The sequence below is a fragment of the Patella vulgata genome, chromosome 1 (genome assembly GCF_932274485.2).
Source record: "Patella vulgata chromosome 1, xgPatVulg1.2, whole genome shotgun sequence".
Classification (NCBI taxonomy): Eukaryota; Metazoa; Mollusca; class Gastropoda; family Patellidae; genus Patella; species Patella vulgata.
Genome location: NC_065879.2, coordinates 7,224,749 through 7,243,085, shown reverse-complemented (window position 1 = coordinate 7,243,085; position 18,337 = coordinate 7,224,749). Strand labels below are relative to the sequence as shown.

Genomic DNA, 18,337 nt, shown 5'->3' with positions numbered 1-18,337 from the left:
GTCAGATCCCTGTTCGTTTGTTCCTGGAGTTTTACGTTCACTTCCAACGACGGTGATATCGTAGACAAGTCAGACCCTTCGTTCTGCACTGCTGGTAAGGGGAAACGCGAGTTTCTCAGCTCCGGATCTTTATAAATGTATCCTGATTTCTATAGGTCCTAGTCACCATATGTATATAGCACTAGCAAGCAATATTATACTCAAACCAATATGGCTTTCAAGTTCGTAAGCATGTTTTTATTAGACAGTCGTCACGTAATCCAACGGAAATAGTTGATATTTTGATATATTGAAATGACCATAGGTTAACAAAATATATCACATCATATTTGTTTATGTTTTCAATTGGGGATCACGGTGGCTAGGTGGGTAAGACGCGGACTCGCTAGCCTGGGGGTCGGGTGATAGATCCCAGCATTTACCGGCGTGGTTTCCCCTTGTCAGTGATGCAGGACGGAGGGCCTGACAAGGACAGCTGTCTAGTCGTTCGGATGGGACAAAAAAACCGAGGTCTCGTGTACATATTGGCATGCACGTTAAAGATCCCTTGGCAGTTGGAATTCGATATAAGAGTAGGCCGAAGCGCCGCTGCCCGGGCAAAATTTCCCTCATAGCACACTGTATGACGTATGTCCGTCTTCATTAGCCCAGTCGGAGCAGAACAGTAGGACGTTAAACCCCATTTCATTTCTGTGTTAGACAAACGAAAAGTTATAGGTCGATAAATGAAATAGGGTTTACTGCAACAACCCTGTTAATGATGAAGACGGCTATACGTATACTAAATGTCGAAGGTTCTTTTATGTCCCAGTCGAACGACTAGACACTTTTCATTGCCAGATCAACCGTTTAAACCTTACTGGAAAACCCTAAGGAATTATTTCGGCCAATACCTGGTTTCGATTCCCCGGTTGTACGTGACAAGGAGTAGGGTCGCCTGTCCAACCTCGTGGGTTTGCTCCGGATCCTCGGGGTTTCCTTCCACTGCTTAAAACCCTACGCACAAACGAATTATTGAAATAAAATTGAACCAAATGTTAGTCCCGAGATGACCTGGTTTGTGTCGAGTGGACGTTAAACCCCATTTCTCTATCTCTCAGTGAACATTTACCAGATATGACGTCAGAGTTGCATATCGATATTCGACCGTAATTAACCAATGACTATTATGAATGATAACTGTCTATGTAGTGACACTGACAATGAAATGGGGTTTAACGTCGTACCGTTCTCCATCAACTGGGATAATTCAGTGTGCTACGAGGGAAATGTTACCAGGCAAGAGTGCTACGGCCTTCTCTTTCTTTCGACTTCCGGTCATCATGAGAACTTTAACGCGTTGATATACACAGAACTACCAGGGGCCAAATGACGCGATCGTCCCGCTCAAATAAAAACACAAAATGGGTTTCAATCTGGTTTAAAGCTCTACAACACCATAATAGTCAACTGTGTCGAGCATATACAGTGGTTCAGATATGCTACAAATTATGTTCCATATAGCCCAAAATTTCTCCACCCCACCCCCATTCCTTCTCACCAAGACACTAACTCACCACCGTCTCTCTCTCTCTCTCCCTCTCTCTCTCACACACGTACAGATATTAAACTCAATCGTCATTTGCACGCACGTTAAACAAAAATCGACACATCCCGACTATATGTTAAAATAAGCTCCAGAAATAAGTTGTTTATCGATTTTATTTCTGGTCGTGGATCGACCTACCATGTGTGTGTGGTGTGAGAGAGAGAAAGAGAGAGAGGGAGAGAGAGAGAGAGGAAGAGAGGTGGGCTTTAACGTCTACCCGACACAAACTAGGTCATTTTGGGACAAACACATGGTTCAATTTTATTTCAATTATTTGCTTGCGCGTAGGGGTCTTTAGTAGTGGGAGGAAACCGGAGGACCCGGAGAAAACCCACGAGGTTGGACAGTCGACCCTGCTCCTTGTCACGTACAACCGGGGATTCGAAACCCCGCCAGTTGACTCAATGACAGACCGTATGATATTCCATATTAGGATAAAGGATATGCAATAAAATATACCTCTGGATCATTTACGCTTAGATGCGTGTTGGTCTGTAAAAGAACGGAGCAGACTGGGAATTCTCAGACATTATTCCACCACGATTGAGAGTTCTAACACACACATATATATATGTTATATATATCATGGTTAGTGCTAAATGATAAGGCCAGCTCAATTTTTCGTCATAGGCCACGAGATGTTAACAGGGCTAGCGCTTATCCCAACCCTAACCCTCGACCTAGCCCCGTTGCTTACCCTAACTTACAATCCAGCCAACAATCACGTGCCCTAACTTTTTTTACATCTCAGGGACCTTGACAAAAATTAAGCTGGCCTTAACAAATAGATTTAGCAGTTATATCATCATAGCTGTAACAAAATCTCTCCGGCAAAAGACGTTTAAATATAACATTCTAATTTCACACACCAGTTTATTCCAGCGGTGACAGGCCTAATTATTGAAGTAACCGAAATAATAATATCATATCTATATCTCCCTAAGTTGACCGAGTCCTTTAAATAATGCTTGTAGACTCACTTATTTAACTGTAAATACCAAACGTGACAGTGCAGCTCAGCGCCATGTGTAGAACAGTTCTAAATGAGAGGCGCTATATAAATTCATTATTATTGTTATAAGGTCCATATAAATGTATTCACAAATCAATGTTAAAGCGATGATTTCATGTTTTTAAGTTATATTTTTAAAATGTATTAAAATAAAGCCTTAAAATAGATGGTATCTATAAACAGACCTACTTTGTTAAAGAATAATCCTATTAATCCTATAATTCACTATTGTCAGTTGAGAAATTGGCAAAAATATCAACTTCAACTTCAAATTCAAACGTTTGAAGATAGCTATTCCATGGGGGGGGGGGGGGGGTAGAAAAACAGGGGAGGTAATTGTGTTATTATTTCCGGGGTGAATGGTTTTTAAGTGTGAGAATGATACCTGTGATCGTATAATAGTGAGTTGACAATCTATTGAGCAAAAGACACAGAAATAATAATGTTTTGACTTTCTTAGAAAATATGAAATTCTCGCTTTAAACACAATTATTATACCGAAAGAAAGAGCTATTTTTCGGTTCTTTTCTGTCTTTTGGCTCCTTTGCTAATGTCTACTGTTACTGGTAATCCTCTTTTTGTCTGTTTCGTTTGTCAGTTTACCTCTCTTTTTCCGGCTTTTCTTTCCATGTTTTTTGTTTTTATTAGATTTTTTGCCCCCTTTCTTCTTTTTCCTTGTCTTCACACAAACGACATTGTGAGCTAAAATTAAATACATTTGAGGTGGAAGGCAGTGACAACTAATTCATTGTTATGATTTACTAGAACATTATGGCGATTGCCGTTCTTCTGTGAAGCATTGCTATCTAAAATTACTCAATCTGATTAAAACACAGATCCTATTTCGTTTCGTTTTTTATAGTTCAAAATGTCGTTTTACTTGTCTTTACTACACTAGGATCTGGAAGAGTTGTTATATAACCTGCGTTCTGGATAGCGTGAGGGATTAGCCAATGAAACGGTCTGTACGGCGAGTTCTTGGAGTGCCCTGATTGATTAATTAATGTCTGACGTCATAGGGTCAAAAGCTGCTCGTATGACCCCCGACGCGAACTCCCAGTCAGATCTCCATGTAGTGTAGGCCATCGAAAGTATAAAATACGAAACGAAATATAGATCTGTGTTTTAATCACATTGAAAATTAAATAGATTTGAGGTGGTAGGGCAGCGACAACTAATTCATTATTATGGTTCATTATTATATGATTTGCTAGAATATTATGGAGATAGCCGTTCTTCCTGTGAAGCTTTTGGCATATTTAATTCACAGACCATATTATAATTGAATGAAGACATCTTATTTGTCTGTGTCCAATGACGACGACTGGGACAGTGGGCCTGACAAGGATAGCTGTCTAGTCGTTCGGATGGGACGAAAAACCGAGGTCCCGTGTACACATTGGCGTGCACGTAAAAGACCCCTTGGCAGTTGGAATTCGATATAAGAGTAGGCCGTAGCGCCGCTGCCCGGGCAAAATTTCCCTCATAGCACACTGTGGCGTATGCCCGTCTTCATTAGCCCAGGTTAGGAGCAGAACAGTAGGACGTTAAACCCCATTTCATTTCATTTCTGTGACAGTGTTTGAGCTTGTTTGTGTCACTTTATGCTAATAAGCAACCCGCGATCAAATGAAATGGGTTTAACATTTTAGACCTGTCCACCAACCTGACTAATGTTTACGCTATCGGGGACGCTTTATGCTCATACAGCGGCGTTGTTATGGGACTTATGGTTCTGAAAGCAAAAATTAATGCAGTGGTTCTAAACCCTTTTTTTTTGGAACACATGAAAAAATAACGGCACACCTGGTTAAATATATATGAAATATATTTGAATTTTGCAGAATAAAAACATGGCAACTCATAGAACAGCATTCAACCGTAGAAACAGACTAGTCATAGACAAATAAAATGACATACTAAATAACGACAAACACAGCTGTGACATTACTTTATTGCAGTGTTTCGAATTGCATCAGTCAAATAGTTAGTTGGCTTCTATAGTGAGAAATTTTCTGTGTGCGGCAGCACACTGATTGAGAATCACTGTATTAATGTACATGGAATGTGTAAAGTGACTTATATTTAATTTTTGAAACAAATATGGTAATTTCTAATCAATCATGTTCGATGAAATACGTGAACAGTTGAAATCGAACGACAGTCGTTTACGCCTCCTTAGTGCATTCTACACGTTTTTTAAATCATCATTTTGTCGTTTGTGAAACAGCCTTTACTTCTTCATTGTGTTGTGGGATAAGTTTTTATTTGATCATTACAAAATGGCACCCAAAACATTATAAAATGTTACTTGTGTTTTAATTATTTGATATTAGGAATCTCTAGTTTCGCATTAAGTTAACAACATTGATTGAAATTGGTCAATGTTGAATTCTAATATGTGTTTTTGATTTCGAATACTGAGTTAGAAACTTAGCTCCTTTAGGGCATGATCGACTTTTTACTATTAATACTGGTTAATACTGCATACTTACCAATCTGATTGAAACACAGATCCTATTTCGTTTCTTTTTTGTTTTTTGGGTTTTTTTTATCGTTCTAAATTTCGTTTTACGTGTCTTCACAACACTAGGACCTGGAAGAGTTGTTATATAACAGGCGTTCTAGTTGATGTGAGGGATTAGCCAATGAAACGATCTGTTACGGCTCTGCAAGGAACTTTGGGTAAACCCCTAGAAACGTCAATCAATGTCTGACGCCATAGGATCAAAAGCCGCTCGCATGACCCCTGACGCGACCTCCCAGTACAACTGGCAAGATCTTCATGTAGTGTAGGCCATCGAAAGTATTAAAAAAAACCGAAATATAGATCTTTATATTGATCAGACTGCATACTTACCATCGAAATTATCATCGCATATCAATGGTTGGTTAGTAAGCGACGATTCCCCTAAAAATAGTATTAAAAATCATATTAAAACTGGTCGGAAATATCTGGCATCAAAACGTTCCCTAGTCGGGCGTTAAAATAATGTGTCAAAACAGCTGTCGGGCGTTAAAATATTTTTTTTTAAAGAATGTGGTTCTTGAGTAAGGAGTCTAGGTTGCGACCATTTAACTTAGCAAGGTGTTGATGAGCGAGGAAGGAGATATCAGGTATGTTCTCCATTGCGGCCAACTTTAAATGTCGCATCTGATTCGTGTGAACCTACAATATGAATCACATAATATGGCTTCACTTTGATTTTATTTGGGTATGATAAACGCCGAGACCATAACATTGCTCCTGTGGTATTTAGTAATCGAACTGGAATAAACAGGTCACAATTCTATGAAATACAATTACTGCTTATTACTGAGCGACGTTTCGACTAGGCTTCTTTAGTCATTATCAAACAATGATAAAATATGAAAATATAACAAAATATACATGTACACAACAATACTTAGTTAATGCTGACCAACCAGAGATACCTTTTAATTTAAATGTATCTAAAGAAGACCTAACCTAGTTAGGGATTACAATTGGGTACAATATATCGGCCTCCTTCTGTTCTTTGTATTTGATCGATGAGTTTGACTGCCACATCTCCATACTGATGTCTGATAAATTACTAAATGCCACTGAAATAATTTATCTCTGGTTGGTCAGTATTAATCAAGTTTTGTTGTGTACATGTATATATTGTCTTGATGATGACTTAGAGAGAGAAACCTAGTCGAAACGTCGCTCAGTAATAAACAGTCATCATTGCTTGATAATGACTAGAGAAGCCTAGTCGAAACGTCGTTCAGTAAAAAGCAGTTATTGTATTCCATAGAATTATCACCTGTTTATTGAGACCATAACCGTCACTTTAAACTCATATAGTTCACGTGGAATTACTGCGCCATTTTGGGGGGGTTGGATGGCTGAATGGTTAGCGTGCGCGCGCTGTATCACAAAGTCTGTCATTGAGTCGACTGGCTTGGTTTCGAATCCCCGGTTGTACGTGGCAAGGAGTAGGGTCGCCTGTCCAACCTCGTGGGTTTTCTCCGGGTCCTCCGGTTTCCTCCCACTGCTAAAGACCCCTACGCGCAAGCGAATTATGGAAATAAAATTAAACCATATGTTAGTCCCGAAATGACCTAGTTTGTGTCGAGTGGACGTTAAACCCCATTTCTCTCTCTCTCTCTCTGCGCCATTTTCATGTCTGTCCATATCCGCTATAATATGATCAATATGGCATAAAACCAGGAAGATTTTCGGATATTCTCAGCCAATAAATCAAAATGCGAGAAACAGAACTAGAAAGAATTATCTATGAATAGCTGGGGCTATATTCGTCTGTATGTATTTGGGAGGAAATATGGTGGTTGAGACCCGTTATTGCGGCACTAGTTGTCTCCCTTCAATTGCACGCTTTCACAAGGGGGGTGCTCGATTGAACGTTTCGGAATTTAATTCTGTCAAATCCAAAAATAGTGACAATCGAGTTAAAATGGGATTTTGGGCTAGAACGCATGTGCTAACTGCATGAAAAATTATCTCAACCAACCATGACAGCTGAAACATTTAATTACGTTACGATTCTACTCACAGCACCGCCGTAGTCGGGACTGACAGAACTGTGAAGAGGGCTGAATTCCGTGTCACTCAATTGCATTTCCGTCAATTCGGAACGTTCCGGGCCGCGACAATCGAGCATCCCCAAATTCAAATACTTACATCTATAACACAGAAAGTCATCATCTGCCATTTTGGATTTGAGTTCCAGGACAAGCCTAGGTTTTTTGCTCTTGGAGAAATCCATCGCATGTCCTTCTGGCGAGGTCAGAGTAAAGGAAGTTTTGGGTTTTTTAACTTTAGCCATCCCTCTTGATTTTTTCACTCCAAAACGCAAAACTGATTTACCTTGTGGTTTGGAAAATTTAATAGTGAACTTCTTTCGCATGGAATTACGAAATTTACCAGTAATTTTATTTAAGGCCTTAGGGCACTCTAAAAAAACAAACACAGAAAGTTAAATAGTTAATTGACAAGCAAACCTGATTTTTGTAAATATTAAATTTCTGAACAAAAATGATATTATTAACATGTGTAATAATGTTAGGGGGAATTCAGTCCAGGCAGCGAGGTATCCCTGAAAGGATTTTATTACATGCACTACCTCTGAGTATGGCGGCTCTGCAGTTTTCGTCGCTCTAACAACGTCAGATGTTACCCGGGCCCTTAAATTCAAATGACATTCAGTACGTTGTAAGATACACTTACAGTACGTCTTCGAAGGGATTAACACTGCAGTGGGACCTATGCTTTTTTCGTAAATTCCCCCCACCACAACCTCTCCTCCATCGACTTGATACCCCCCCCCCCCCACACACACACACACACCTCCCTTGGCTATTTTGCAAAATCAGATACACTACGATCTGCGTTTTTGTCTAAATCCAACTATCAAGGGTTCTTTCATGTGCACATTCCCCAACAGAAGTTTGATCGGGGTTAAAATGAAACTAACACATTACCTTCACGGGAACACCGGAAGTCCACGTTACCACTGTTTTCACTCAAGGCCATCATACACTTGAATGTATCCTTACACGCTGATAGGAAACATTCCGAGGCCTTTAACAGCTTTTTATCTTTATTTGAAACAAAACCCACGTTCTTTTTGTCGCAGCTAAAGAGTTTCCTTTCTAATTTGCTTTTTTCTGAACAAAAGACAAAAACAGCGAATTATTTAAAAACAAATATAAAGATACAGCACGCACTTCGTGTGAATTTGTCAATATTTCTACTGACTAGCTAATAGGGCCGTCGGAGCAAAACCTCCGCCCCGCCTCCCATGTATACACCTATGCAAGGACTATGCAAAATAAAGGGTTTCTAACTTTACACTTGCAAAATAACGCATCGGGGTCCGATCGGGGTCTCTGCGGCATCCAAACGTGTCGATACAAGAAAATGAAATAGCTCTTTATCGCTTCCCAATCTAGATCTATATTTCGTTTGGTTTTTTATACTTTCGATGGCCTACACTACATGAAGATCTGACCAGTTGTTTTGGAGGGTCACGTCAGAGGTCATATGAGCGGCTTTTGACCCTATGACTTCAGATATTTGATTAATCAATCAGCATTGATGTTTCTAGTTACGTGCAGCTCCCTACATCACCCAGAACACGTCAATGATAACAACTCTTCCATATCTTAGTGTAATACACACAAGTAAAACGAAATTATGAACTATACAAAACGAAACGAAATAGGATCTGTGTTTTAATCAGATTGTATGGCCTCCATATGGCTTCATGGGCTCTGCAGCTATGTACCGACTGCACCACCGCCTCCTTCTGACCGCGAGCCACACTATAAAGCAACTAACAGATGATCCAATGAAGATTGTGGTTTAAACAAGTCCGATTTCTTAACACTTAATGGATCAATATTAAACATACATTATTGCACGAGCTAAATCTGCCTTTTGCAGGTCTTTACATACATTGTACAAGAGCTAAATCTGCCTATGGCAGGTTTTTTGTTTAGGCTTGAAATGTTTTCTAAATTATTAATTAGACATTAATTAACTGTTCAAGGCAATGATCACCTCTCGATGGCATCAGATTTCTCCGATATTAAATAGATTAGAAAGGTTCATGCATATTTTGATTTAATTTAAAAATGGAGGAGCGAGACTTGGCTTCGAACAACCAGTACGGCGGTTGAAATTATTGCACACGTCTTGTCAAACCTTCAAAGGCTAATATCTTCGCTCACAATAGAGTAATGTGAAAGAAATTTTTAAATTATTCATTTTACATGATTTCTTTTGGAACTATTATAGCAAGAATGGCTTGCTCTTTATCTAAATCTTACATAATGTATCTTTAATTTAAAGCCTCTATTAGCCATTTGTATTTTCGGACATTATCCAATTTTTCAAGGTTGAGATGTATTCAGATTTAAGATACATTATGGGAACTGAGACAAAGAGCTGGTAGTTCTCACTGTAATAGTTAAAAACTAGATAATGTAAAGAGAATTTGCTGAAAATTTCAGTCAAATTGATCCACTCTGAACCGAAAATTTAGCGATTGAATTTTGGACCTAGCCTCGATCATCATTACTAGAGTCGGTACGATAAAAAAAATAGTCTCGATTATCCACTTTTTGATTTAATCAGAAGCAGCAGACCGGGTTATAATAGAGTAAATATCGGAGGTTAGCGATGCCATTGAGAGTTGAATGTGGTCTGGATAAGTTAATTAATGTCTAATAATTTAGATAACATTTCAGGCCTAAAGAAAGACCTGCAATAGGCAGATTTAGCTCTTGCATAATGTATGTGAAATTATCTTACTGTCAATCAAGAAAACAAAATTAATATATCAACAGTAGATAATCTCCCGGCTCGGATTCTATCGGATTAAAAATAGGCTCATCAGCAGATTTTAGCCAAGATGATAGATTGAGTTTAGCAGGTTACGACACCTGTAAGCTAATACCGTTGACTATTGAAGCCAGGCCATGAAATGAAATGGGGTTTAACGTCCTACTGTTCTGCTCCTGCTCCGACTGGGCTAATGAAGACAGACATATGCCATACCGTGTGCTATAAGGGAAATTTTACCCGGGCAGCGGCAATGTGGCCTACTTTTATATCGAATTCCAACTGCCAATGGATCTTTTACGTTCACGCCAATGTATACACGGTGACAAAACACCTACTTAATGACTAATGTCTGATTACTAACAATTTTAACTAAATAATACACATTATGTATATAAACTGACGATTTTGATCTATTAGTGTCGTATGTTTTCATTTATAACAGTTATTAGTTGCTTAGACAACGATATCAACATTTCAGGGTGACTATATCCCGTCTGTATAGTCTGCAGGGGGGTGCCGAATATTGATAAATTTTCAGTTCATTATATCAATTTGATTAAAACACAGATCCTATTTCGTTTCGTTTTTATAGTTCAAAATTTCGTTTTACTTGTCTTTACTATATATATGTAGGCCATCGAAAGTATAAAAAAACGAAACGAAATATAGATCTGTATTTTAATCATATTGTTCATTAAATCATTGTAAATAATATTACTTCCCTTTAGAGATCAAGATTGTAATACATTAAAAAATCCCTCAAATATCGATCAGCGATTTTAACTTACCGACAGGCAAGGAATTATTCTTTAACCCTTAAAAAAGAAATGAATTGCTGTGTTAATATTATTTATTAGTACTTACAGTGGTGTGCGGAAGGGGTAAATTATCCATATTTTAATTAAATAATCCTGGTTTTCTCCCAAAACAAGCCGTTTCTTGTAAGTTTTGCATTTGTGTTTTAAAGCCGTTAATCTGGGCAATCTCTTGAAATGCCTAATATCTTTTCATTTAGTTCATTAATTACAAATGCATGATGAATACCATCTTCAATAGAAGGTTTGGTCTCGCTTTAACTCTGTACATCTTATCATGCCCTTCACGTAATACCTTGCTTAATTCCATTGGATACTGGCCCAGCTGGGGAGCCTATCCGATTCCTCGATCACCGCGAATACCAAGTCTCGCACTTTCCAGCTAAAATGTCTTCCTGTGATAATCGAGTTGCAAAGATCAAGATTCGTTCAATGTCAAGGTTTCCGTGGAGGTCGCCATGTTTGATTTGAGCGTGTTTGTGTCAAAACCTCTGATTGGACGCTACTGTTCACGTGTCGGCGGTACAGGGACATAACACTCTAATACTCATGGTATTATTTACCAGAAGTCAAAGCATAGTGGGAAAACGGCTAAACTGTTCATAGGGCTGCTGAATCATACAATAAAATAGTAAACATCCGGTTTCCCCAACTGATAATTAAAGGGAGGCAACCGTGTTTAAGGGATCAGACTAGTAATTACTTCTACGTCCAAGTCATGACATATCCTGGCATATTTATAAAATTCCGATGATCTTAAGTTTTATAACCACATAGAGCCCAAGATAGCACAATCTGTAAGGAATCTATAGGATGTGGCGCCATTGTAATAGGTGATTCCCCTAAAGGAGCGCGTACAAATATCGGTGACGTGTTAAACGACATTTGGTCAACACACCCTGTGAACACTAATTTTGAACCTGTATACACTTTTATCAACTTTATCAACATTTTTTTTACTCTATTTACAATACAATTTTCAGAGAGAGAGAGAGAGAGAGAGAGAGAGAGGGGGGGGTCTTTAGCGGTGGGAGGAAACCGGAGGAACCGGAGAAAACTCACGAGGTTCGACAGGCGACCCTACTCCGTGTTACGTACAATCGAAAAATCGAAACCACGCCAGTTGACTCAATGACAGACCTTATGATACAACGCGCAAACGCCTACCATTCGGCCATCCGCCCCAAACATTTACCAAAACGTAAAATGTAAACGATTCTAGACCAAAAAAGGCAACAAATGTTGCAGCCAAAATAACTGATGCAGTATATAAGCATACAATTCAGTATCATGAAATCCAACGAAGTAATAACCAGTCTTAAACATACATTATGCAAGAACTAAATATGCCTATTGCGGGTCTTTCTTTAGGCCTGAAATGTTTTCTAAATTATTAATTATACATTAATTAACTGATTCAGGCCATAATCAATTCTCGATGACATCGGATTTCTCCTATATTAAATACATTAGAACGGTTCAGCCATATTATAATTTAAAAATAGAGGAGCGAGACTTAGCTTCGAACAACCAAGACGATAGTTGAAATTATTGCACACGTCTTGTCAAACCTTCAAAGGCTAATATCTTCGCTCTCAATAGAGTAATTGGAATGAGATTTTCAAATTATTCATTTTACATTATCTATTTTCGAACTATTATAGCAAGAATGGTTAGCTCTTTATCTTAATCTTACATAATGTATCTTTAATCCAATTGTGTCAAATTTTAAAGTTATTTACATTTATATCTGAAGACGAATCCACTGAATTTATTCTCATGTCCGACTTCAAATTTTATTTTGACGACATCTTTCTTTACTATGGTTTTGTTTCCAGATTCCCATTTTTCTTCGTCAACTTTAATTTCATCATTGTCAGCAATATCCAAATTGATCAAATCCAACCACAGCTCCTGAAAAAAAAACAGGAAATGGATTGGGGTTTAACGTCCTACTGTTCTGCACCGACATGGCTAATAAAGACGGGCATACGCCATACAGTGTGCTATGAGTCGCGCTACAACCTATTATTATATCGAATTCCAACTGTCAAGGGTTCTTTTACGTGCACGCCAATGTATACACGGGACCTCGGTTTTTCGTCCCATCCGAATGACTAGACAGCTGTCCTTGTCAGGCCCTGTATCCTGCACCACTGACAAGGCAAAACCATGTCGGAAAATCCAGATGAACTCCTTGCTATAGGACTCGTCCTCAGTAATATTTATGTCTTTAGGTCGACTTACGACACAGCGGTTACCAATAAGGATGTAAGACTATACGGAAATGGAGTATCCTATTAGGATGTCTGTATGGAATATTTATTCAACATCGCAGTAATCTTAAAATTACCCACTGTTAGCCAGCGTTTAAATAGTGGGGGTTCAGGGGCGCCGGTCACTAGAAAATTTTGAAATTTGTCAATTCCGAGAACCCTGTTTACAATTTGTGTAATTGAAAAGGCTACATACTAATCATTTAAAAATGAATAGACTAGAAAAAAAGGTGAAAACTTTCATCATTAGGGCAAGGGTATACATGTATACCCCAGAAAAGGGCAGGGTACCATTTGTATACCCTGGTACTCGGACATTAAACCCCATTTCATTTCATTCATTTAATTTATTTTAGTCACCAGGCGCCACTAAAACACCTCTATAGCAGACACGGTTCAATAGGCCATAGTATATTGTTTTACAGTTATAAATACAATCTGATTAGTGCACATTTCGTTTCGTTTATAATTATATATTTCAAACTTTCGTTTCATTACCTTCCTGACACAACTAGAGACTACGACACTACTCATGTCAAGCAGTGAATATTCGCAAGGCCACTACAATCAATTGGAGGGATGACATCACACTGATCAGCAGTGAATATTCGCTAGGCCACAACAATCACTGGGAGGGATGACATCGGTGCAAGTTAATTAGTTCACAATATTAACTTTTTTTTCCTTCTGCAAATTTAATTGTAGAACATTTTTTTGAAGTTTTAGAGAGACAGAGAGAGAGAGAGGGGGGGGGGAGAAATGGAGTTTAACGTCCACTCGACACAAACTAGGTCATTTCGGGACTAACATATGGTTTAATTTATTTCAATAATTCGTTTTTAGCACCGGGAGGAAACCGGAGAAAACCCACGAGGTTAGACAAATAAATAATGGTGTTTGAAGTATATCTGGATGAAAACTATTCCTATTTAGTGTAAATGAGTTAAAAGTAGTAAATATTAAATTAGACTAAATAAGACCAGTCCTCACCCTAACCCAAATCAAACAATATATCAAACGCTAGCCCTAACCTATCGTAAATAAATCAAGTAGATATAAGAATCCCTAGCCCTAACCCGGTGATAGTGGGACAAACACATTTTTAGAAAATCCAATTCTTAGTAAGAAACACACTAATGTAGCCCTCACCCGAGAGCCTCAAATTTATTTTTTTTTCTTCAGAAACATAAATACTAGAATACCACAAACACCACCCACGTAAGACCACCACCAACACCAAAAACAGCGAAATCAACTTTGTATATAAATTTATAGAAATATCCTTGATCAGTGCTTATGTGCAGACTTAACATCGCCCCCAAATTCTTAAACCTAATCTACAATCTCGCCAACAATCCCAGGGATCTTGACGTAAATTGAGTTGGCCTTAACAAATAGATCTAGTCGTGCTGGGGGACATCGAATGTTTAATTAACGAAACGAAATATAGATCTGTATTTTAACCAGATTATTGTAACCTGACTTACATTAAACCCATCTGGTCTAGTTAGATAAGCTTTAGTTATTTGTTTGGTTTTATCAGCAGGTGGACGTTTATAATGCCAAGGATACTTAGAATGGCTGACGATTAGCCCCTCGTCGTTATCTATTTCTACATCAGCGCCATGTAAAAAGTATTTCTTCTCTGAAAAAAAATAGACATTTTCAAATTTAGTAATTTTAGTAGTGTTCGGATATTCGAACAAGAATACTATTCGAATATTCGACGGGTCTTGAAATTTGTATTCGAATAGTATTCGAATAGTATTCGAATATTTTCAATTTTTAATATAAATATATTTAAAGTGGTTTATATTATAAAAATCCTGAAAAATATATCCGAAATAGCCCAGATTGATACAATTGAGTACTCACTTGGATGAATGTGGTGGGGGTAAATTCGAAGTTTTTCTGATGTATAAACTAAATGGTTTTATTTATGAACTCTTAAAACAAAAAGAGTTTTGTTACAAAGTACAAAACCAAACTAAACGTGAAAGAATAATTCATTGTGTGATTATATGTATTAATATCATTTAGTATCAATAACGTCATATCCCCCGACAGTTTGCAAAATGGCCACACTTGCTCGGTTGTTGCAGAAATGTAAACGATTAACTATATTTAGATTCTCGAGATCGTGGTGAAGATGACGGAGTTTTGGGCCTGCACTATGAGCGTGATCGGAGGACTGGAATTTGGCGTATTAGCAGGAATTAAGTGGGGGGGGAATAGATGTTTTTTGTTGTCTCTTCTGATCTATAGGTGCAGTAGTATCCCCCCCCCCCCCATGGAGTTACCCTTCTATTTTGGCCCCGCCCATGGGGGGATACTACCGCACGAAAAGATCATGACCCCCCCCCCACACACACACACACACGCTTAATTCCCGAAAATTCTGTACCCCGACCACGCTATATAGGAACAATGCTTACCTTTGTGTATACAAGAGAAGTTGTACATGAGTACATCGGATGTTTGCATCAAGCACGTGCTACTCTCATCTTTCACAAAAGTTATTGGAGTGTCCTTTTTAAACTTTATTATACACGAGGGTTGCCAATAGCAATTCAACATGGCCGACAGTATCGTATGCGGTAAACCATAGCATCCCTTTTTTGTGTTTTTACTGCGCATGGTAATATTATATATTACGTGATCTTCAATAGGACAACATAATGTTGTCTCGTTTTCACTTGTCACGTAGTTATAATCTGAAAGAGAAATTTAAATTAGTTAAGATTGTACAAACAATGTTTTCGGACTAATCTGATTCTTTAACATTCATTATGTCTTCGTGAGTGGCGTTCATATTAACAATGGACGAAGATAAGACGGATATTGTCCAATCTGGTTAAAACACAGATCCTATTTCGTTTCGTTTTTATAGTTCAAAATTTCGTTTTACTTGTCTTTACTACACTAGGGTCTGGAAGACTTGTTATCATTGACGCGTTCTGAATAGTGTGAGGTATCAGCCAATGAAACGGTCTGTTACGGCGAGCCGTGTTTTGCACGGAACTGTGGGTAATCTACTAGTAACATCAATGCTGATTGGTTAATCAGATGTCTGACATCATACAGTCAAAAGTTGCTCGTATGAACTCTGACGTGACCTATCGCAACAACCGGTCAGATCTTCGTGTAGTGTAGGCCATCGAAAGTATAAAAAACGAAAGAAAATATAGATCTGTATGTTAATCAGATTGGATATTGTCTTTCCCACTTAATATCGTAGCCATGCAATCATCTAGAGACTTGCCGAGTGAATAAAATGAAATGAAATGAAATGGTGGTTTAACGTCCTACTGTTCTACTCCTAAACTGGGCTAATGAAGACGGGCATACGCCGTACAGTGTGCTATGAGGGAAATTGTGCTCGGGCAGCGGCGCTACGGCCTACCCTTTTATCGAATTCCAACTGCCAAGGGATCTTTTACGTGCACGCTAATATGTACACGGGACCTCGGTGTTTCGTACCATCCGAACGACTAGACAGCTGTCCTTGTCAGGCCCTCCGTCCTGCATCACTGACAAGGGGGAACCACGCCGGAAAATCTGGATGAACTTTCTCGGCCAATGCCGAACACGATTATCACTCGTATAATCCATATTTAAAGCTATTTGATTAAAATACAGATCTATATTTCGTTTCGTTCTTTTAAACTTTCGATGGCCTACACTACATGAAGATCTGAGGTCGCGTAAGGTTTCATACGAGCGGATTTTGACCCTATGACGCCAGACATTGATTAATCAATCAGTGTTGACGTTTCTAGGGGTTTACCCACAGTTCCGTGTAGAGCACGCGAAGAACTCGCCGTAACAGACCGTTTCATTGGCTAATTCCTCACATCAATTAGAACGCCTGTTATATAACAACTCTTCCAGATCCTAGTACTGTGAAGACAAGTAAATCGAAATTTTGAACTATAAAAAACGAAACGAAATAGGATCTGTATTTATTTAAAAGGTATTGCCACATGGTATATAGGCAGGGGAATTATACTCTCGACCTAAGGGGGGTGGGGTAGATGACTGAATGGTTAGCGCATGCGCGTTGTATCATAAGGTCTGTCATTGAGTCAACTAACATGGTCTCGATTCCCCAGTTGTACGTGACAAGGAGTAGGGTCGCCTGTCCAACCTCGTGGGTTTTCTCCAGGTCCTCCGGTTTGCTCCCACTGCTAAAGACCCCTACGCCCAAGCGAATTATTGAAATAAAATTGAACCATATGTTAGTCCCGAAATTACCTAGTTTGTGTCGAGTGGACGTTAAACCCCATTTCTCTCTCACTCTCTATACTCTCGACCTAAATGCGAATGGCGGTGTAGCCCACAAGAAACTCGAGATTTTCCAAACACGGTTCCCGCTTGTCAGGTGTGCACTAGGTTGCCTAGAAGTTCGAAAAAACGAAGTGCACGTAAAATAACCCTTGCCGGATAGAATTTGTTGAAGATTGGGCAAAAACGCATCCGTGGTCAAAGTAAGGAACGTATTATGTAAGGGCTAAACCTTTGCTGGTCTTTCTTTTAGTTTCAGGTATTATATAAACTGTTATTTAGACATTTATTCACATGACAAACCCATACTCAACTCGCTAGATCAGTGGTTATCAACCTTTTTTTTGGCAACGGCACACCTTGGAAAACATGAAAAAGTAGCGGTACACCTTGTTAAATATATATGAAAAATATTTGAATTTTGCAAAATAAAATCATACAACCATAGAGATTAGTCATAGAAACATAGAATGACTCAAATTAAATAAAGACAAACACAGCCATGACCTTATTTTATTGCAGTGTTTCGAATTTCATTAGTCAAATAGCTGGCTTATTTAGTGAGGAATTTTCTTAGTGTGCCGTTCAAAATTTCGCGGCAAACTTAGGAAGATCTCGCGGCACACCTGTGTGCCGCGGCACACTGGTTGAGAATCACTGCGCCAGATCATCAGATGACTGAGATTTAAATGGATTAAAACATCTGCGAGATTTTAAATATTTAACATAACGGATAACCGAGACTTATCCTCGATTGTCAAGTATTTTGAACTATTATAGCTCTTTACCTAAATCTTACATACTGCATCTTTAATCAATTAGTTTTAACACGACGAAACGTTAAAGATGGGTTCCCAGAAAAGTATCTATCGGGTGGTTATTTCCAATAAAAGTATGGTAATTTTGGTATATATGGAAAGTAGAGATATCCAATCTTATTAGAAAAATACTGGATTCCCCGAAAAACACTCATGGAGCGTATACAGGACAAAAATGTAAGGGTTCCCCTAATCAACAGCCCGACGA

The 18,337-nt window shown here is 38.6% G+C and overlaps 1 protein-coding gene across 2 annotated transcripts in view; it reads right to left on the bottom strand.

Annotated features, from left to right (window-relative positions):
- Positions 1 to 2,905: 2,905 nt before the first annotated feature.
- The window catches only part of LOC126815160 (uncharacterized), a 119,244-nt gene continuing 103,812 nt past the window's right edge, over positions 2,906 to 18,337 (bottom strand). The window contains exons 2-9 of one of the 2 annotated variants that reach the window (XM_050540731.2): positions 15,463 to 15,741; positions 14,515 to 14,672; positions 12,494 to 12,665; positions 10,725 to 10,751; positions 8,070 to 8,255; positions 7,270 to 7,542; positions 5,461 to 5,511; positions 2,906 to 3,302 (exon numbers count right to left, since the gene is read on the bottom strand). In XM_050540731.2, the coding sequence (XP_050396688.1) occupies positions 3,148 to 3,302; positions 5,461 to 5,511; positions 7,270 to 7,542; positions 8,070 to 8,255; positions 10,725 to 10,751; positions 12,494 to 12,665; positions 14,515 to 14,672; positions 15,463 to 15,741 (1,301 nt within the window). In that variant the 3' untranslated portion in view covers positions 2,906 to 3,147. The remainder of the gene's footprint in view (positions 3,303 to 5,460; positions 5,512 to 7,269; positions 7,543 to 8,069; positions 8,256 to 10,724; positions 10,752 to 12,493; positions 12,666 to 14,514; positions 14,673 to 15,462; positions 15,742 to 18,337) is intronic. The other variant, XM_056099293.1, reaches the window with a different exon arrangement.